Source organism: Pteropus vampyrus, unplaced genomic scaffold (genome assembly GCF_000151845.1).
Source record: "Pteropus vampyrus isolate Shadow unplaced genomic scaffold, Pvam_2.0 Scaffold9, whole genome shotgun sequence".
Classification (NCBI taxonomy): domain Eukaryota; kingdom Metazoa; phylum Chordata; class Mammalia; order Chiroptera; family Pteropodidae; genus Pteropus; species Pteropus vampyrus.
In genome coordinates this window covers 12375612-12399312 of record NW_011888790.1, presented here as the reverse complement: position 1 = coordinate 12399312, position 23701 = coordinate 12375612, and the positions used below count along the sequence as shown (strand labels likewise).

Genomic DNA, 23701 nt, shown 5'->3' with positions numbered 1-23701 from the left:
GATGAGATCTCTGGCTTCCTCTCCATTCCTTTCTTCTTGTTGTGACACTCTCTCCTTGAAGAGAAGTGGTTGGGAATGACCTTGAGCAGAGATGGAAAAATGATCTAAACATTCATTCAGAAAAGCTCAGGTGATTCTTATGCACCTTGCCCACTATATTCATTTCTAAGAGCTACTGAGACAAATTAACGTAGACTGGGTGGCTTAATACAATAAATATTTATTTTCTCAGTTTTGGAGATACATCACTCTAATCGCTGCTTCTGTTGTCACGTGATGTTCTCCCTGTGTGTCTCTCTGTGTCTCTTCTTATGAGGACATCAATTATATTGGATTAAGAACTACCCCACTCTATTATGATATTATCTTTATTACATCTTTGAAGACCTCTTTTTTTCCAAATAAGGTCACATTCACAGGTACCAGGAGTTAGGACTTGAATATATCTTTTTTCTGAGATAAAATTCAACCAACATATCTTTTTTGGGAGATACAATTTAATCCACAACACCCACTATGTACTTTTGCATTTAAAATATATATTTGTAATTTCTTAATGTAGATACATTATTTTTTTCTTCTACCAACAGCACTTATTTTCTATTTAGTTATTCTGCTTTCTAAAAACATGAACTTTTATGTTTTGGAAAAAATATTTAAAAGTTGCCAGTGTGAAAACAATCCTCATTAAACAATATTCTTTTTTTCTGGAATCTCTCCTCATAGGATTTTCTTACCAATTGATACTTAAAAAAAAAATCCAAACTCCTTGTAGGAATACGAAGGATGTTACAGACACGGATACTAGGGTGTTACTAATACATGCACCCCACCTTTTAAAATAAGTAGTCTCCTCCATAGTTTTCTTCATATGCATATTTCTTATAAAGTAGATATCAGAAACTCATAACACATAATCATTTTAAAACATGTGTCAAACTTAGAATTTCTAATCACACTGAATAGAGCACATACATAATAGCTTACAATTCCAACTGCTATATCTGAGTTCATACTAAGAACAGAAACTCCACTTCTTAATTAATTTTTTTAAAGCAAAAGTTTGGAATTGGAACAGTATCTCCAATCAAGGATCTCTGGTGTTTTCACAGACATCCTGAAACCCGTTGATATGCACTCAATACCATTATCAAACTATAACCTTTGAAGGATTTGTTAGACTGAGAGTTTTGAATAGCAAATGGCTTTAGCTTTCATACTCTTTAACATTGCTCAGACACCAAAGAACCTGCACTGTAAAATCTCACCACTAAAATTATGCTGCTGCTAACCCTATGAAAATTATATTAGTGGTTAAGATGAAACCACCAGAAAGGAGAAAAAAACAAAACGAGAATGAGTGATACTTTCTAGTTCAAATGCTCTTAATTTTTTTTTTTAAAAGAAAAGAAAAAAAAGAAATGTATATAGTAAAAATTGGTATTAAAGAAAAAAATCTCTCCTGTCTTTTAAGTAAGACTTCTTTGGCTCTCTCCCACATGTCCTTTTTCCCTTTCCTTACCTGTGCTAATAGAATTCTAAGACGACTCCCAAGAGTTCCCCTACCCACCTCAGCACCCCTTGTGTACACATTCCATATAATCCCCTGTCCTTGATCATGAGTAAAACCTGTGATACGATAGTTTCTTTACATGGCAAAGATGAAGTGATCTGAAAATGTACATCAGGTACCAAATTAGTTGATTTCGAGTTAAAAGGGAGGTTATTCTGGGTGTGCCTTACTTAATCAGGTGAAAGCCTTTCTAGAGGGAATTGGCCCTTCCTGAGGTAAGAGAGAAGTTCTCCTGCTTGCCCCAAAGAAGCAAACTGCCATGTTGTTGAAAACTGCCTATGAAAGGGGTGCCTCTAGGAATTGAGGGTCTCAGTCTGACAACTGTAGGAACCAAATTTCTGCCAAAAATCTGAAGGAACTTGGAGAGTCCTGAGTCCTTCTTCTGTAGTCCTGTTGACACATTGATTGTAGTCTCGTGAGTCCCTGACCAGAGAGCACAGTTAAATTATGCTTGAATTCTTGATCCAAGTAAACTGAGATAATAAATGTGTATTGTTTTAAGCCACTAAATTTGTTGTAAGCTTTTATGCAGGTGTCGATAACTAAAGCTCTCCACAAACCAATTTTTGGCATATATTTATAATAGTAAATCATAATCTCTAAAATTAATTAGTAATTATTTAGTGTCTACTCTATAGGAGCAATATATATGAGAAAGTCCATCTCTGGTCCCAAAGAAGTTAGAATAATCTGGAAGAATAAGAAAAATAGCTCTAACATAATTAAATTGGCAAGTGCCATAAGTATGAGACCTATGGAATGTTCAAGAACAGGGAGACTGATCAAGAGAACAGGAAAAATAGTGCAAATATGTTGGTACGTGGTCTGAGAAACACTTTATAGTCAAAGTGAATTAGGAATTTGAATGTAACGGAAAGAGTATGTAATGTTTAAGCTATCAAAGAACTGTCATCACTCTTTGTCCCAGGTTCCCAAGCAACTTTTGTCGTAAAAAATATGAGAGGTTTGTGACACCAGGGATGTGGATATGTGGAGGTACTCAGAAGTAGCCAGGAAAGAGTTAGCTTGGCCTATGGTAATGACAACCAATTTCCTTTCATCTTATTCTGTAACTACCTCAGCACTTATCCAATTTTCCTTCCTCCTGCTAAGTGCATGAGCTTTAATTCTGTTTGTACTCTCATGGGAGAGAACAGTTAGCACTCACTGCTTTCACTTTCTCACTCCACTTTCTCACTTCTTAACTCCTTACCTCACCCTGAAAGCTGGCTTCTGATTCCAGCTCTCTAATGAAACAAGGCTTTCCAAGGTCAATAAAGAGCTCTAAATCCACTGGCCTTTTCTCAGACATAATCTTCCATGATCTATTTGTAGCATTTGCCATGCCTGGATGTTTATATCTTTAATTATTTCTTCTCATGGTAAAAAAAAAAAAAAAAAAAAAATTAGCTGGATCACACTCTATTCCTTAAATCTCATAAATCTCATAAAGGCTTATAATGATCTGCAGAATGAAGTATGACCTGTTTAGCAAAGCATTAAATTTCCTCAAAAATGGGGTCACATGCTTTCTCTTCCAACCATATCATTAAATATATCCTACAATCCAATCACACCAACCAAATTGTTAACTGTTAAACTCTGTGATGGCACCAACAATTCATGTTGAACAATTCATGTTATTCAGTATGAAAAGCCTTTCTATCAGTTCTTTGGTTATGCAAATCATTCTGTTCAAAGCATAATTCGAGGACACCTCTTTCTTAACTCCTTCTGTAATTCATTTCTGCCTTCTTTGTGCCTTGCTTACTTGTATCTCTCATTAATACTTATTTCATTATGCCCTGTACTAAAATATGTTTTGCTTAATATCTTTGAGACTCTTTACTCCCCTATAAAGTTGGGTTTATAAATATAGGGTTGTTATGAGGAATAATTGGTCAAATCATAATTTAATATATATTACGAGTCGCTCAGAAAACATTGGTAATGGTGATGATGATACCTGCTTCTTCTCCCCGACTAGACTGAAACACCCTAAGGGCAGATTGTATGCTTTAGTCAGTTTAGTTTGTCCCACACCTCAAGTAGTACATTCAACAAACTTTTCTGAATCAAATTGGCTACCGTTTCTCAGAAACTTTTTACTTAGCTTCTATGACACTCTATACTTGGGTTCTACCTACTAATCTCTGACAGATCATTTATCCTTTCATCAATTTCTCTACTCATCCAATAGTTTTATATTTTAGGAACTTATCATTGATGCCCCCTACCCTATACATTCTTACTAATGACAACTATCCACTTTCACAACCTAAAGTTATATGTGCTCAATCCCCAAACCTCCATTTCCAATTGCTGAACTTTCTTTTGCATTCTTCATTCCCTACAAGGCGTGACCCTTAAATGGTTACGCAGCTTCTCTGAAATTATTGTACATTTTCCTTTTCCTAGACACCCTTAGATGCAATTGCAGTGCCTGTCAACTGCATGTTCACAGAGTCTGTCACATCTGTGCTTTCCTTTCCAGAGCAATTTAGGCTTTCATTATCTCTAGGGTTCCTTCAACTGCCTCTTTCATAATTTGCAACCCCTCTCCTGGCTCTCCCCTTGCAATCCAGCCTACCCACATACTGCTGCCAGATTGACGTTTCTAAAACAAAACTATAATTATATTACTTCCATGTTTAAATATTTTGAATGGTTCCTGGCTCCTCTTTAACTATTAAATAGTCTAAACTCCTTAGTCTGATATTGATGGCCCTCCCTAACCTAATTCCAAATTACATTTCCAGTCTCATCTTTGATGCCTCCTCTATATATTTAAGTTTCAGCATGCATCACCATCTTATATTGTTGTTTCTCTGCATATCTTATCTCTCCTAGTAGATTATGAGAATGATAACTTATTCAATTTTGTATTCTACCACCAAGCCATTCATCCATGCCATACACATTTATTGACTACTCGCTCTTTGAATATAGCCTATGTCTAGAATATGAAAGAATGGGCCAAACTCTGAGGCTGTCTTCTAAAACTTTAAAGTCTAGTGAGGAAAATAAGACGAGAATAATACTATTACATAGTAGGAGACAATAAGTGTATTAAAAGAGTAATGTGAATGTTCAGGAGAAGGATTATAGAAGAGCTAGCATTTGAATTGAGCCCTTTATCTTTTAGGATGGGAGACTTGGATATGCAGAGATGGGGAGAATGGCATTGCAGATGCAGTGCATTAAGATATAAAAGCGGGAAGTGAAGAAATGTCTCTGTGGAACAGTGAATAGTTCATTTCACAGAAGGTGAAAGATAAGTAGATTGGGGCTAGACTACAGAAGGTCTTGATTACAAGGAAGTTCAAAAGTCAGCTAAAGGGGAAGTATTGAAGATTTCTTAGCAAGATATTTGCATATTCAGAGCTGGGCTCCAGGAAGAATCATATGAAAGTTTTATGTGGATTAGCCAACGGTGGAAAATGGTTGTAGGCTCTGATAATTATACAGATGAGGACCTGTATAGAGCAGGGGCAGTGGGAATGGAGAAGAGAGAGACAACCAAGAATGAGGTGATAGTACTTGTTAACTAGATGGACAATGGGGGCAAAAAATTGAGAAGAATCAAAGATGATGCTAGGGTTTTGAGCTTCAGGGTAGAGGAGTGTGTGTGTGTGTGTGTACAAAGGTGAGTTTAGTTTCGGATATATGGAATTTCAATCACGAATGGCATATATAGGTGAATAAATATTAAAGAGAACTTTAAAATAGTATTCGGTGTAGTTTTAAATTGCATTTCCTAATGACCAAAAATGTCGAATATCTTTACATGAACTTATCAGTCCCGTGTAAATTCTTATATTCTTTTATTAAGTCTCTGTTCAAATCTTTTGCTCACTTTTGTATTTGTAAGAAGTGATATATATTTTATATTTTGTATTTGTTTGTAAGAAGTGATATATTTATTTATTCTGGAAACAACTCGTTTGTCAAATATATATATTGCATATGTTCTCACCCAGTCTGTGATTTGCATTTTTATTTTCTTAATGATGCATTTTAAAAGCATAAATATTTATTTTTGGAAAAAAATATAATTTGTCAACTTTATATAGTTAATGCTTCTGGTGTACATTTAAGAAAACCTTTGCCTACATCAAGGTCATAAAGTTATCTACTATGTTTTCTTTTAGAAAGTTTATAGCTTTAACTTGGTAGGGACATGGAACAATTAGAAGTCTCATTTTGCTCTTGGGCTGTAAATAATATGACTACTTTAGAAAAACAGTTTGACTGTTTTTAAACATAAACTAAATAAAATACCATACCACCTAGCAATTTCACACTTAGGTACTTCCCTAGAGAAAAGAAAACATAAACATATATCCACTCAAAGACTTGCAGAAAAATATTTGTAGCAGTGTTATTCTTAAGAGCCGCAAACTGACAACAACCTAAATGTCTAACAGATAAGCAATCTGTGAATATCTATACAATGAAATATTATTTAGCAATAAAAAGGAATGGACTACTAATACATATAAGAACATGGATGAATTTCAAAGATATTATGATGACTCAAAAGATAACACATGCATGATTATTTTCATGAAATGCTAGAACAGTCAAAAGTCATTTATAGTGACAAAAAGCAGATCAGTTTTTGCTTGGAATCAGCACAGACATTGATGGAAAGGAATGAGAAGCAAATTTTTGAAGTGATTGTTACAATGCATATACTTGTCAAAATGCACAGAACTATACATTTATAATGGGTACATCTTATTGTATACAAATCATTCTTAATGAAGTTAATTTAACAAAAGGGGGGCCCTCCATAGAGACATCAGGGCTAGGGATTGAACTTTGAGTTTTATATAAACATAGTATAAGAAGTCCTGAAATTATAATGAAATCATAGAGGTAGAAGGATGCCAGAGGCAGATCCTTGGAAAACACCTGCTTGTAAGTGATTGGAAGAGGCAGAGATAAAGAGAAAGAACACTTGGAAAGAAAGAAGGAGAATTTGAGTATAAAGTATCAGAAACCAGGGGAGAAGAGAGTATCAATAAGGGTAAGGTACATGGCATTGGTTGCCTTGTACGTATAGTTCAAAGTGTCCCTGCTGAGTGAATGGCCAAATCAAGTGATCCAGATAGAAGCAAAGGTGCATCAAGTGCCGAAGAAAGATAAAAGCAGCAGAATTGACTTTGGGAAATCGTTTATCTGTTTTCCAATAACTGAAGCACTGGTAAAATCATGGCAGTGCTCAGCTTTCAGAAAGATTATTAAACTCAAACTTCTATTCTGGGCTTTCATATTGGTAGCATTGCTCTTATAGCTGAAGACGCTTAATGCAAAATAGATTCTCTACTGATGAAGACCTGGAAAGCAGCCAGGTAAATTGCATTAGAGCACATTAGCAGGCCTGGAAAAGAAAGGTGCATGATGACAGCAGCTGTGGAAAGACGAGGTGACATGGAACAATTCCAATTAATGTGGGCAGAAAATGCCTGGCAAGACCATTTTGAAGCACCACTCCAAATAATATCCACAGTCATGGCATTAGCAGCAGCAAAAGTAATTGAAAGACTAAACTGCTGTGCTTTGTATGGCAGATAAGGTAAAACATACAAGGAAATTCATACAAGTTTCCTATGAACAGCTACTCACCAAGGAAAACCTCACGAAAATGCCCATTGCAGGAAAAACTGCTGTAACACAACACTTCTAGCTATCCTCGAACTTGCTCAGTGAAAGCACAGGAAACTCGACTGTGTTATACAGCAATTGTCATACAAAATGAGTTCAGCCTGTTTCATGGGCATGCTAATACAATCCATTATTTTTAAAACTAAAGGATGAAACTAGTACTAAGTCCCAGCTCACCACTTGTGTAAAAATGCTTGTGAGGGAACTGTTTACTCTGATGACCAGTTTGGTGGCTGCTCATATCTCAGTGCTGAACTAGGTTGTCACCAGGCCAAAGAGAATAAAGCAAACAAGGAACATTTTTATTCAGCACAGGCAATGAGGTAAGAAGCAATAGATGACAAGATTATAAAGAAAATCCGAGGAGATGGAGAGAAAAATCAAAGGAGAGGGAGGAAGAGAAAAGGTGGTTTGTGAAGTACTGAGTGGTTGAGGAAAAGCAGAATGGCTGTGGAAGGTGTCCACCTTCAGTCCAGTGTGATGATGAATTTTGCTTTTGATTATTATCATCATCCCTTTCCAGTAAGACCCTTTAAGAAGCTGTTTCTTTTTTAAAAAATTGAAGTATAATTGACATATAACTTTATTAGTTTCGTGTATATAACATAATTATTTGATATTTGTATATGTTGCAAAATGATCACCGCAATAAGTCCAATTAACATCTATCACCATACATAGTTACAATTTTTTTTCTTGTGATGAGAACTTTTAAGATCTCCTCTCTTGGCAACTTTCAAATATACAATACAGCATTATTAACTCTAGTGACCATGCTGCACATTACGTGCCCAGGACTTTTTTATTTTAAAACTGAAAGTTTGTACTTTTTGACCCATCACCCGTTTCACATCCCCCCCATTCCATGCTGCTGGCAACCACAAATCTGTTCTCTGTATCTATGTGCGGAAGCCCCTTTTTTTGGTAATATGATTATTAGGGCCAAAGTAGACTAATAATTCTGCCTATGAGCCAAATTTTGTGCTGGGCCTGGAGACACAAAGATGAAAAGACAGTGTTCCGATCTCATGTGTTTGGTTTGTATTAAGAGAGAAAACACAAGTAAAATAAAAATTTTAAATATAAACATATGTAAAGTATAGACTCACTACAGAGAGAGAATTGCTGATCAATAGATTAGGAGGTTGCTAGCATGAGGACAGAGACCTTTAATAAAGAGGAGCGTTCTGAAGGATAACTAGAAATAGCACAGCTAGATAAGCAGTGGCAAGCAAGAAATTTCAGGCAAAGGAGAGAGTTTGCACAAAGACATGAAAGCATGGAACACTTTAGATATAAATTCAGTAACCCCTAAAGTTTCAGTCTAGCTGAGGGCAAACAGTGGCAGGTGAGGCAGAACTTATGCAAGAACCACATCATATCATCTTATAAACAGCCATTGATGTCTTGCTAAGACATTTTAATTTAGAGATCTTTCTGGCAGAAACATTCTGAGTATGTAATGCTATTGAAGCCTAGAAACAAGTTGAAATTATGTTTCATTCCTAAGCATGGCATACACAGCCTAGCACGTAGTAGGTACTATATAAATATGCATTGGAAGCCTAAACTTTGTGGTCAACATTATATTTTAGACATTGTTTTAAGCATTTTATCTATGTTAATACTTACTGTTTACACCTTCCCAGAGAGATTAGATATTTGCCCAAGGTCATACAGTAGTAATGGCATAAGTGATTAACAGCATTTTAGACAAAGTGTTAACATTTTAGGGATACCGTACCAGAGAATTTAGGCAATAATTAGTTACATGATTGTAGTAACAATATTTTTAAGACACTGTAATAATTTACTGATTTTAAAGAATCTTATCCAAGTCCTTATGAAAATTAAATTATTACAATAAAATTTTACTTTCAAGGCATTGAACAGTGTTATTCAGTCAATTAATGTTTATTACACTGAGATCCTGGATCTTTTCTGTTTCTGTAGACACATACACACTACTTCCAGTAAACAGCATATTTATCAGTAAAATATATTTCTACTATTTGTAATATATTGCCCTCACTCCTTTTTGTTTTAACTTGTATGTGTAAAAAGCTTGAAAGAGAAAAGAAAAAGGGAGAGAGTTCAAGTAGTTTTGAAATTTCTTTAGGATAGCAGTTTCAAAGAAAAGTGTTGCTTGGTGAGAAAAACTTTAAATGAGCCAGTATCTACTTAATCTTTATTTCAAAGTTTATCTAAGTTCACTTAAAAGACAGACTAAGGAGGCATGTGGACTCAGAAGGTATCAAGTTTGATCCTTTTATTATAGTATTTTCATAAACGAAAATCAAAACAAAGAAAAATAAAGCCGAGTGCTAATAATATAATGCTACATCACATAATTTCCCTCCGGTTTCTGCTACTAAATTCTTTATCCAATTTAATAGAAACTGGCACAAACCTGACAGGTCAGCAATGCAATAAAATATCTACGTCGTCATTAGAAAGAGGAGAAAACAGCAGTCTCTTAGAATCTCTCATTCTGTTTTCTTATGGGTTTGTATTTGCAGTCAGGCTTCCCTTAGTGAAAATGTAGCCTGTAATTTGACATGCAGCTGTTATGTGGTGAAGAATCAAGGCTTAAAGCTTTTAGAAAATATATTTGTATATCTGTATAGTACATCAGCAAGGTAATTTCTTAGCTGTTTTTCAATATATGTCCAAAATATGATTCACTCCCTTATTTTTCTCAGGTGTATTTACTTAATATCTTTGGAATGCTAATGTCACACAGCAAAATAAGGTTTAGAAACTCTTCTGTGAGATCTTGATTCACTTGGTGGTTTTATGTGCTTACCGTTGCTCTGCATTACCAATGCTTTAGAAGTTTATAAAATCTCTCGACACTAGTTCATTTCAAAGGCATGAATTTCTTGGGGGAATTTTCTGCATAACAGGCTTCTAAGAGGGAAAAAAAATTCAAGGACGTATTTGAACAACCTTCCTGAAACACAATATCAGTGCGTATTCTTTTTGTTAGGTTTCCACATTGAATATACGATGCTGATAAGGTCAAATTGCACACTTGTTCTTTTCAAGCAGTATTGTCCACAATGCCTCAGTTTATAAAAAGATTTTGTAATATTCATTTTACTCTGAGTGTAAATAAAAGATAACACAACATACCTACAAATATAAACTTTACAAATCAATAAAATGTGTTAACTATAATCTAAAAGGGAAATAAAAAGGTAATTTTTAATGAAATAATTTGTGTTGTAGTATAAAAGTCTTCAGGCACAACTATACTAGAAGATTTAGAGAAGACAACCAGAAGATTTTCAAAAAGTAAGAAGAAAATGGAATATCAGAGTTTAGATAAACTTTAGAATAAAACTAGACTCTTCAGTTTATATTAAAGCTGTGCAAAAATACCTTGTGTTCATATGACAAATAGTTTTAGGTTCGAGTAATTATAAACAAAGTTTTCTTCTATATGTATGGTCTATGGATATTTTGAAATTTGTGCAGAATGCAGAGCAATTTTCATTGTGTGAAACTGTTTCACATGTTGCAAGATGTGTAGGTACCTGCCCCTCTGGCTTCTAAATGCCAGTAGTTTCCCCTCATGGCCATATTTTTGCACATTAAAAATGGCCCAATGAATATTCATAATATACTGTAGGGGACAGTACCAACTCTATTAAGAACCAAACTGGATTAAGAACCATAGGATTAAGTTCTTAATGGTAACTCTTAAAATACACACACACGTTCACATTGTATTCCCATACATGCACATATTTCCTGTATTTTAAATAAAAATTAAAAAGATGAAATAAAATAAAATGGAATATATGTTCATAGAATGTAAGCATGAATCACTACATTGTACTGTGATAAATTACACCTTTATCTCTAAGTGTCCTTGTCCTAAAAGACTGATTCAGCATTGCAGTGATGAAGTCACTCAACATTGCAAAGCAATTTCTCTGAAAATAAATTATCGGTATTGTAACTTTTATCTTAAAGATATTTCAAGTTAGTAGAGGTTGACAGCGAATAATAACACTTAGCATTTTAGCCAATGCTTTTCTGAAGTGAGAAGAGTTGTCAACAGATGACAGCTGAAGCTGAGTCATATACAGTTTATTGATACAAGGAAACAAAATGTAACTATTACTACATAGGTTGTAATGAGTTATTCACATGACAATCTACCAGAGTAAGTGAGTGCAACAAAAATGCAAAAAACATAAAGTGAATAAATACTTGTCTTGTCTTTAAGGCCAGATAATGCAATGAGAAACTCTGAATTAGTATTAAACTTATGTTCTGAGTATTCAGTCATTTAAAACAAATACCAAAAGACAAATATGAAATATCAACTTATCTCTCTGAACAGACACATAGAACTCTAATAGTTTCAGGTCAGTTCTGTTAAGGAATGATAAAGGTCATTTGCAGCCTTTGTGATATTCTGTTAAGACATAATTGCAAAACTGCAAAATTTTTCCTGACACACCCCTGCTTCTACAACCTGCACCATGTGTAACTTCCGTGGACAAGTCACTTACTTTACTAAGCCTCAGATTTCTTATCTGTAAAATGGGGATAATAATTGTTCTTATCTAGTAGAGTTTTTACAAGGCAGAATGGAGGTTGACTTTACAGAATGCATAGCAGATACTTCCATGCTAAGTGCTCAATAACCTTTGGTGATCATTACAATAATCATTGTTAATGTATAGCAATGACTTGGCATACAATTATATTATGTTCATTCTGCAGCTACATGAGGGAAACCAAAGCTACTGGATGGCAGTTTTGCTCATCGATGAATGTTTGCTTGTGCCGTATTTACCCAACTTGTTACTACTGGTTGTTAAGTTTCACTGGCTATTGTTAAGAGAGATAACACTGATATATCTACTTTTCAGGCTACTGCTTTCAAATCGCTCCATACAGCCAGGTATCTTTAGAACTGCTGATGTGAGTATCGGGAGGGGGAGTGAGAAAGAAACTTAACTCACCTCAGCAGCTCTGATTTGCTTTATATGGGTTTCTTTTTTCCCCTTTCTAATTTAAACAAAGGGATTCTTAACTAAAAAGGTGTGAAAACTGCTTTCTAGATTAGTTTCTCCAAGCATGGCACAAGAATCACTGTTTGGTATAATGTTAATATTTGCAACATGGTGATAGCTATACAGTTGTTTCTAGCATGATGTCAGATACTTCTAAAATATGGGAGATAAAAATACATGTAAGAAGTTATCTCTGCCTCTGAGGAATTTACATTTCAGTGAGAAAGACAGGCAAAACATGACAAAACAAACCAACACCAGATAACCGAGATATTTAATGAAGAGCTTTCAAAGGTTGGAGGAAGATTCAAATAATTCTGTTCTGGGAAATGATGAAACTTCTCAGACAAGTGATAACATTTGAACGAGTTCTTGAAAAGGAAGAATGTGTCAGGGTTAATGGGAAAGGGAGTCCAGGAAGAGAGAAAAGCATAAGAGAAAAAAAGCATAGGTTGTGAACATGCTGGCTGGTTTTAGAGGTTTTTCAGGAGGAGAAATAACAGGACTTAAACAAATGCAGGTATAGAATTGGAAGTGAAATATATCAGGGTGACAAGGATTATAGTGCGATTTTGTAATCGAATGGCTAGGTGACTGAAAGTGCGAGTAGAATTAAGAATGGAATAAGATTAAAAATGGAACCCTGTAAACAAGGACCTTTATCACTTAAGGGAAGGAAAGTCAATGAAAAAGGAGGATCAGTCATTGAAAAAGAATGAAGAAAGAAAAGAAGAGGAGGAAATGAGAGTAGAGTCCTGAAAATCAAGAGATTTCAGATGACGGTGGCTGTAGAAATATCAGACCTAATGAAGGTTGATAATAACCCTCATAATTGTGCATCAAAAAGTACCTGGTGACTTAGTTAAAATGATTTTCACACTGCTTGAAGGATGGATGTCATAGTGCAAATTGCCGAGCTGAAGAAACACGTCGGAATCTAGGTTACGTTTTTCAGTCTGTTTGTTGTAGATATGAAAGAGGAAAAGAGGATGGTTGTTGACAGGAGGTAAGGCAAGGAGAAGAAAAGCTTAGAGAATGAAAGAGGAAAACTGACATTTCTTAAACATTTAGTGTACATGGAGTTTCAGTAGGTAAGTTAAGATATGTGAACCTTACGCGTATGTATGGGATAAAAGGAATGAGGTCGTAAGGAAATGAAATTACAGTTTTTGTTTTTTTTTTTTTTAAAGGGAAATTAGAGGAGATGATGGGAAGAGGAAATACAAGAGGAAATGTGTCTTTCCTAGAACAGGCGTTGTTGGAGTGGGTTTAAAGAATGCAATGCATATATATTTGGCTGCGAAGTTTCTGGAATTTTCTTAATTGGGATATCTTTCTGACCTGAATAGAGGGCTTTTATAAAATAGAAATAGACTTGTTAAAAAGGACAGCTTGAGTTTAATAATAGCTACCATTTATAGAATGCTTACTCTGTGCCAGACAGTCTGCTAAGCACTTTATATGCATTGATACCTTTATACAACAAGCCTATGATGGAGATAATATTTTTGTCCCTATTTTATACAGGAAGAAACTGATACACAGAACGGTGAAGTAACATTCCTAAGGTCACAGAGTTAGTATGTAGTGGAACTAAGAGTTGGACCCATGTAGTCTGTGACTAGAGCTTGTGTTTTTAATCCGTATGTTAAGCTGTCTACCCAGTAGGATTTCTGCATGAATTACACAACTACCCTTAGTCTGCTTGCTCTTATTCTGGACTAAGAGTCAGGTTCTGGCTATTTGTTTTTTTTTTTTGCTGGGCTTCAGGAAAGGTACACTCTACTTCAAGAAGCTCATGAATATCAAAACCTTAATCACAACTACTCTGATGACACAAGTTCATGCTTTACAAACCAACCATGGCCCTAGTAATATTAAAATCAAAGCTGCAAAATAAAGAAACATTCTGGGAAACCTTGCCTGCTTCATTTAGATAACAGTGTGCAGAATGAATTGAAAGATAAAAATGCTCAGCACTTACCATTTCCGTTTGCCTTTTTTATTTTAAGCTCCATGGTGTTATGGATGTTATCATCAAGCAATTTGGTTTGAATATGTTCCATGCTGGACTGTGCAGATTACCCAACTAATGACATGCACACTCCTTGCCATTGTGACACTGCTCTTCTCACAAGTGGGAATTTCAAGTGACAGACTAAAGCTGTTTGCTATCAATTTTGCAAAAAACACATCTGCCAGATAGCCAAGATTTAGTTCAGAAACTGAAATCAATTAATATTCTAATTTGTTACCTGTCATTAGCGTCATACTATATTATGCCAAGGCAAAAGTGATCACCTTTATATAATATATGCTCCTAAAGGAATTTGATTTTAGGGATATGTTTTATTTTTGTTTAGTGTTGCTCCCTGCGTATAAATACCATTAGAAATTTCAATTACACAGGCAGTAAAAATTGTAATGGATTAAAATAAAAGTGTGAAATATGCAGTTTCATATTTTTACTAAAACTGCATGGCTGTATTTATGATACAATTTTGCTAACGCTTATTTACCATACCATTTAAAAATTTTAGATATTTCACTTCCCTTTTCCTATAAAATCAAGAAGAGAGCTAGCAACATAATATTCCTATAGGTGTTACCGAGATTCTCTGCCATTCTATTATTTTAGGTAGCTGGTCAAAAGAAAATCTCCAAGGAGGAGAAGACTGATTACTTGGTCTGATTTCCGGTGCTCCTGAAAGGGACACAGGAATGGGACAATGGCTTGGGAAGGAATGAAACAAGGTTAGCCAAGGGAAAGAAATGAAAGAAAGGAGAGTTTCAGCGATAATTTTTTCCAGATGACTGTTTTCCTACTGAGAACAGGGAGGAAAAAATACAGTAATACCTGGCTCTAAGTGGCAAAGGCTAAAAAATGGTTGTCATAAATAGGGAAACAACTTTTCCAACATAAATGACACAGTCAAACATTGAAATGATACTTTCCTTAGTAGTAGAAGTAAAAAATTTTTAATATGCTTTAATTTTTCAGCATCTTAAGACCTCAGAGTTTAAGAGGAGTGGCCGAAGATATAGATTAAATTGAAGTTCATTCATTCAACAATTAGATATTGAATGGAGTGCCTCATATATGCCAGGCACCACCAGAAGTAGAAGTATGCATAGAACAGACCTACCTTTTTGCCCTTACAGGGATTACATTATTTTGGAAGGAGCCAAAATGATTTAAAAACAAATAATAAAATATATAGACTTGCAGATGGTGCTAAGTAATATGGTGAGAAATAAAAAGGCAAGGGGGAGGACAGGAAATGCTGGCAAAGACGGATTGGGATAAATGGGTCATAATTTTAAATAGTGTGCTGGGGAAGTTGTAAGTAAGAAGATGACATTTGGGCAAAGGCCTAAAGATGAGAGAATGAGTTATGTGGATGTACAGAGGAACATTCAATCCCATAGTTGTCAATGTCACCATGCCTCATTTTATTTACTCTTACAGAGCAGAAGATGGCATTGAAGACAAGACAGAATACACGCATTTGGTTTGGTGTTATTCATTGCTTTCCTATAACACATTTCTTTTAAAGCAAACATTTTGATAAAATATTTAGGTGAGAATTTGACCCCATGATGTATGCATTTGGTTTCTGCCATGTAATTGAGCTCAAATTTATATCAAAAGTCCCCAGATGAGTCTACCAGCTTAGTAGCAGAACAAGAAAGAAAACCGGGAACCTGTGTTTTCTATCCTAGGGCTCTATCTGCTGGACCATTTTTACCTCCACCGGGTTATGGATATTCTTACTGATAATGGTCATTATTGACAACTGTGCTAAGAGTGTCTTTCAGATGGACTTGAATTTGTTAAAAGTGGACAGAAATCAAGTCATTAATTACTTGAAAGATAAGTTGATTCCTTGTATTCATTTAATTTCTCTTTGTCCTTATAGAATACTTATCTTACAAATTTCATAAATCTCTCAGCTGAATTATCCCAACAGCTTGTTTTATCTTCTGCCTGTGTCTCCTCTAAATACGTTTCAATACAATAAAAGAAAAACAAAAGTTTAAGATCCTGGGACATTCCTGCTCAATCCCTCCAAAGGCATTTTATTTTATTTAGTAAAATCCAAGTTCCTTAGAACAATCCACAGTGCTCCACATGATATGGCCTCTGCTACAATCCACATCCATCTTCTGCCCCTTTCCACCATGTCATTTTACTCACAGCGCATGGGGATCCTTGCTGTTCCAGGAAGATTTTTGCCTACGGGCCTTTGTCTGCATTTCCCAGGTTTCTATAAATTCCTTCCCAACTTCTTCCAGGTTTACTTACAAAGAAAACCAATTCTCATCATCCTAAATTATAACCTTTCACTCTCTATCTTCTTTCCTATCTCACTTACTCTCCTTTAGTTTTTCTTATATCATTTATCACTATATGATGTACCATTCATATTTGCCTCTTTGTGATTACTTCTTCCTACTACTAGAATATAAGTTTTGTGAGGGCCTAACCTATCTTTCCAGAAACTAGAAAAGTGTTTAGTACATAGTAATCGTTCAAATCTGAAGGAAAAAAAAACCGAACAAAACTAACCTGTAGTTTAAAATTTAAATTAAATGCCACTAATTGGACTTAGTGCTATATTCATACAAATAAACTTAGGTACAAATTGTTTTTTATTTCCTGCTGACAACAAAGAAAAAAATTGAAAACTGTGCAAAATATTTTGAAATAGTAACAAATGAATAAAAGAAAATAAAACTTGCAATTGGGAACATGCATTTTAGCTATTGCTTAAGAATAATTTTTACAATAAAAATTTCATAAATACAAATCTAAAATATAGCACAATCCATAAACATTAATATCCTTGACAGAAACACACTGAAGACAATAAAAAAAAATGAAGCCCCTTACATTAGACACAGGATACAGGTTTTTTTGTAAACTGGATTTTCATTAATAAAATGTATTTAAGGACTTAATAAGAATACTTCATTTCCAAGAATATTTCATTTTATTATTGGAATACTACCATTCCAATAATAAAAAATCAAATGTATGTTTATAGTTTGTTAAGAGGAATTCTACTTTCTAACCAATGGCTGAGATGATTTTCAACCATTTATTTTTACTCAATAATATTTAGTACTCACATGGAATTTTATGTAACTCATTCATGAACTTCTCCTTCAGCTTAGAAAAGGCATCTTCCTTTCCTTCTCCAGGACTGGCTGGCTCTGTGGCATTATTTGGTAGAACAGTCGCAACGGTGGTGACTGGCGGGGCTGCCAGGGCCTCATGATGACTCTCGCTCACCATTTTAGGTTCAGGTGAAACTGAGGGGAGGGAAGCAAAAAAAAATAATTCAAAATGGCTTAACTGATCCTACATCAAAGTTATACCAAAGATGAAAAAAAAAAAAAATACATCAGAGGGTGCACCTGCTCACTGGGTAAATAGTCTCTCACTAGCATATTACTTTATGTTGGTTCATGAAATATTTACGGAACTGTAGTGGAGATTCTTCCCTCGAAGGTAACCCCAGACATAGTTCCTGAAACATTCTCTCCCAACAATACTATGTAAACTGTCAAATCTATTAGCTATTTATATAGGCAATTGTTTTCTGTGTAGATTTAATTTTGTAATTTACATTTGTATGAAACTATTGCTGACAACATACATGCTCTAAACTGACAACATTTTGTATTTACTAAGAGGAAAAGAGAGATCAAATATTTATATTGGAAATGTTGATAAATGATAGCATACATTTAAAATGTTAGTGAATTTTAAAATGGTTATAAAGAATACTGTTACAGCATTGATACTGTAAGATATTGTAAATATTACTTGGAAATTAGTTCTTGAATCTCATTTACTGATGATACGTTTTCCTCCCAGTCATTTTTTTGACATTTACTGTAAACAATACCCTGCTCAATAATTTATTTGTCTTGCTGAGTGAATTTTTGAAGCCACTCTACATGTGGCATGATTGAAATATATATACCAAGTCATTGATAATGAAACATGACTTGTCTAATTAGTTTAGCTTATTTAGTTTGAATATAGTGTTGAATTATTTTATTAATTAAATCATTTTAAATGTTTATCTCCAAAATATTTAAAACCAATCCTTAAGCTTATGAAAAAAATCTTAGCTTTGAATACAGAATACATTAGTTCTAGTCCTATTCACTAGCTAAATGAATTCTGACAAGGCATTTGGACTCAATTTATCTGCCTTTTGAAATATGAAGAACTGAATCATGCCCTGCCTAGATTTTTCTTAGTACATGTGGAGTGCTCTATAGATGTAAGTGAGTTATTCTAAAGGGATATGATTGAAGTCATATTCTCCAATCTAAACTTATTCTGGACTTTAATAATTTTGTTCTGTGACAAGATTTCAGGCTGCGTGGGTGAGAGAGTGAACAAGATTTGGGGCAGACATAGATAAATACACATAGGACTGGGCATAAGTGACTTCACAGTCTCAGCAGGGAAGGTAATGGAACCATAGAGTTCTTTTGGTTTGCGAGGAAATGGAGATAACCAGCAAGTCAATAAAGGATTTTTATAGGATTCAAGCCTTTTGTGAATTAATTATACATTACTTATCTGTTTAGTAGAAGTGCAATTGAAAGAAGAAGAATCTCATGTATGGGATTATTATTAAAATCTAAATAAAAATCCAGAGTTTTTGAATCTTCTGGAGGAGATAATGGCTGAGGCTAATATACATACACAGTCAATTTTTATTTTATAATGGTTCTCTTTTTTAAGCTTTTAATTTTCTGCAAGTAGTTACCGATATTATCCTAAAGGGTAGAATCAGACAGATGTGGGTTCAGATTGTCACTGTTCTTCAGTTTCTTCATTTGCAAAATGAGAATAATCATACAAAATACATTGGGCTTTAATGAACATGAAATGAGATAATCTATGCAAAGAATTTGGCACAATGTCAGTTTGTAAGTTTGTTCCATCTATTGATTAATCAATCAACCAATTAATCCCTCCCTTCCTCTCTCCCTAATGGTAATTGGCAGCCCACAATTTTCCAGATAGTAGAACATTTTTATTTTTTTTCCAATTTAGGTCACTTTCCAGAAGCTTTTTCTGATTTTCTGATTCTGTTTAGCTTAGGATCTTGTCTCCCTGCAAAAATGTGAAGCACCATTAGCATGGTCAGCATTACTTATGTGAAACTATTGATATCGATGATACCTTAACTTTTATATTTCATGTGAGTCAACAAGACTAAAATTACACGTGCAAAACCATACATATGTATAAAATATTAGTATGTATGTATTCTAAAAATGAATTTGTTCCTCTATTGTAAGAATCGCCAGATATGATAGGCATTATTACTTATCTCCACAGGACAGTTGAAGGTATTTGAGGAATTATGTTTTACTGTGAGATTTAAAGGAAATTTAAAGGTAATGTTTTAGATACAAGTAGCTAAATACAACAGAGCCATCATTAAATTAAAGGCATGCTGTCTGTGTTTCAGCTCAATTTTTCTCATGTTCTGGAAGTGGGATATTGTTGCTGGTCATCCTGACTGATAGCTGCCACCTCCAGGTGGCTACACAGTTGTTTGCAGCTTTTGTGTTCAGAGAGGATTGGGTCCTTTGCCACCTGGGTTGTTAAATATTTTCACATTATATCAGCGTTATTATGGAATAGAAAACATTTCTACATTTAAGTCAAATTATCTTAAAGACTATAGAAAAAATAAGACTTTTGTTAGAGTCAACATTTAGTAAATGCACTTGCAGTTTATTCAGTATTTCTTTTTTTAAAGAAAGCAAAAAATGTTTTACAATATCCCCAAACAGTCTTTTCAGACATAAAGTATGCTTGGAAGGTGTTTCATCAAAAAAGGTAAAAGTTGTAAGTTTTCAACTCTTATTAGCTAATGATATTATCCCTATCATTTCTGATTTTTTTTAAAAAATCAAGAAAAGATTGTAAGAAATAGACATGCTCTTTCTACTTAATGTTTACCACCTGGAAGTTTTAAAAAAAGTCTTTCATAAAATATAAAAATATAATAGGCAATTAAGGATCTAATATACTGACAAAGACTAATCTATTGTTTAATATTTCATTTTTATTCATATTTTGAGAAATAATATTGATTGTAAACAGCAAAACTAAGAATAGTTACATGGCTCTTAAAAACTCCTATTTGTGGAATAAGATGCTTATCAAGAAGGATCATTTGTAGATGGAAAAACTAGCTAATTATTCAGGCCTGATTAAGGTGATGACTTTATATTCTCTTATGCACTTCAGTGCATGTGGCATTGTTTGCTTATTCAGAAAAAAAATTTTATATTCTACACATCTTGAAAAAATAACAGTGGACAGTTATTGAGTACCTATGAAGTGGTTTAGATAGATAAAATCATATAGTTCTCATACTACTTCTTTGAGATAAGGATAATTATCACCCATTTTACAGGCGAGGAAACTAAGACATACAGAGGTTATGCAATTTGTTCAAAGTCATATAGTAAAAATTAGAGCCTATGCATTTTAGCCACTGTAGAATAAGGGGTTGCACACTGAGATAAGCATCTAACAAAATTGTTTTTTTTTTTAAAGGGTGTTTAACTACAACCTGAAAACTTCAGCTGCTACTTTAAAGAAGTACTTTTTACGTTGTGCTGCATTGTAACACGCTCTCCAGCTGCATGTTACATACAGAACAAAAGTTTCACATAAAAACACTTGCCCTTATTATGTGTGAATTATTCTGATATATTCAGTTTTATTCTTTTTCACTAAAAAATTATAGCTGTATCTCCAAACTAATTGTGTACATTAGTTTCACAATCTACTACTAATTTGAGACTGGTGGTTTGGAAAGCTACTATAATAAGGGATATGCTAAGATACTGTACTACTAAATGGGGCTAATAAAAACTAAAGATGTCATTTATTAAGAACCTACTATCTGCCAAATGCTATCATTGATATTTAAGTATAATATTCTCAGTTCTCATTACAAACCTGGAAAGTGACTTGGTTTTATTTTGCAGAAATGAACTGGGATATGGAGAGGTTAAGTGATTTGTCCTACATAGATTTTTTTTAGCCTGATTCTGCTAGCCTACTCTAATAACATTTAAGTATTATTAAACAATTAAATCAGTACCGAGAAGGTAGTTATGATTTTCTTTTGAATTGGTTTACCAGTAAATGGAAAACACAAGTCATCTTACTAATAGGAAACAGTTTAATTTTAGAGTATAGTCATTTAGCTTGTTAAAGTGGGATTTAAAATCCTGGAACATGACAAGAAAAATACTATTGAATAAAAAGTAAATTCCCTTTTAGAAGAAAGTTCAGTATAAAAAATATGAGCAAACGATTCTCAAAGAAAGAAAGAAAATCTCTCTTGACTGCCTGCCCCCCGCCCCCGCCAAGTGTTTCATTTCACAAATAGTCAAAGAAATGGACGTTAAAGTAACAATGAAATAATATAAATTTGTAAATGTGTCTAAATGTAGATATGAAGTTCAGGGTAGAAAAAACTGAGGAACTGGGAAATATAGATTAGAACAATATTTTATAGAGGCCAGAGTAACGGAATATATCAAAAGCTGTAGAAGCACTCATTCTTTTTATAGAAATTCACAGTAGAAAATTAACCTTAGGTCTACAATTTGATACAAGAATGTTAAAGTAACTTATTTATTAGAAGACCAGAAACTACCTAACAAAGAGACTTCTTAAATTGTGGTAATCCATAAAATGATGTTATGAAAATTATCTTAAAGATAAATATTTACAAACCTGGAAATATAGTAGAGTGTTAGATGAAAAATACAATATATTAAACATAATGTATATCCAAATTCTCTAAAGTCTTTTGTATAAAGAGGTTAGAAAGATACATTTAAAAATGTTAACCTAGTCGTAGAATTTTCACTTTCCCCCATACGTATACTTGTTAGTATATTATAAACCTGGGATATTTTAAATTACACAAAGAGAAAAACCTTTAAAACTATTTTGCTCTTGAGAAAACTGGATCTCGCAGATAATTTCTTTATGCCAGATTAAAAAAATACTTAAAATGTAATGTAGAAAGCTAAATAGCAAGAAAGATTTAGCTACATATTTAGTAAATGTAATATGCAAAATGGTCACTAATTAAAATACAAAGTAGAAAAAATTTTCAGGTATTTTAAAGGTAAACACTTTATGGTATAAAATGAGGAAAGTCAGGATTTTTGTTGCTGTGACAACTTCCTTCTGTCTTTTATATTTATTCTACTTAGTAAGACTTTAATTATGTCTATTTCCAGGTCTACAAATTGATAAAGATTTGTCAGATTACACAGTGAAATAGTCTACCATACTGCATAAACCTAATGATTTCCGGAGAAAGCACCATTTCCATCTCGATTTAAGTCCTGTATTTTGTAATAAAAGCATGCAAAATTAAAGAGCAAACAGGAGAAGATCAAAGAAATATTGAAAAATTTATTATTAAAAAAGTATTCTAATGCAGAAATGCCCCAAACTGAAAGTAACTCTTGGAGTAATTATTATAGAGTCTAGGAGATAGCACAAAATATGCTACAATGCATTTTTGAGGTGAAGGGCAGAATGTAGCAATATTATTTCATCAGCATTTCTTTTGATCATCTGTTGGTGTAGATGGAAACCATAAGACATGATGTGCATCCCTCCCTTCTTTTCAGGATTGAGGTCCTCAATTTCAGGGAGTGCCGCCTGTTGACAACTCAGAGCTGAGGGGATCTCTCCTAAAGAATCATCCTTGGCTAAAGGGGACTGCCTTGCCCAGGGTTTAGCTCGCTTCCCCAGGGACATCCCACATTCAATGACCATTGGATGCTGGGATAAAGGCCAGGCCTCCTGTCTCAGTTTGGTTCATTTCCGATGACTTTGTTGAATTGGCATTCCCCAGTAAGCTATGTCTGACTCAGAGCAGCTTCCCAGGGAATCCGACATATAACACCTACTCTGAAAGTCTCTTGGAAAGAAAATAAGCCACCATCAAAAGTTTTATTCAAATTCTTTCCAAACCCAAGGATCCCTAGGCAGTAAGTGAAACGTAGCAGCATTATCAAAATCTTCCACAAGTTTGTAGATGTTCGAATGTCAGGCTCGAGGTGTGTTTTCTCTCCAGTTTAGATATATTTTCTTGAAAGAAGTAGGAGGGAAGCCAGAGATTATATGGTCCCTGTCATGGTGAAAAAGAGCTGACTTCTGGCGATAGTGCCAATAAAATGGTTAGAGATGAAAGGGTGTTTTTCAGACCCTGGAGCAACTGGAAGCTCAGTAGGCATCATACTTTCATAAAACTGTAAAACATACAGCCTCTTGGGGTTTTTTCTTTCCTCTTAAAAAAAAAAGTAGATCTAGGTACTTCCAGATTTGTTCTATTTATCT

The 23701-nt window shown here is 34.1% G+C and overlaps 1 protein-coding gene across 4 annotated transcripts in view; it reads right to left on the bottom strand.

The window, feature by feature from the left end:
• The window catches only part of SYT1 (synaptotagmin 1), a 509772-nt gene that overhangs the window by 167294 nt on the left and 318777 nt on the right, over positions 1–23701 (bottom strand). For all 4 annotated transcript variants that reach the window (XM_011374713.2, XM_011374721.2, XM_011374705.2 and 1 more), the window contains one exon: positions 17410–17592. In XM_011374713.2, the coding sequence (XP_011373015.1) occupies positions 17410–17575 (166 nt within the window). In that variant the 5' untranslated portion in view covers positions 17576–17592. The remainder of the gene's footprint in view (positions 1–17409; positions 17593–23701) is intronic.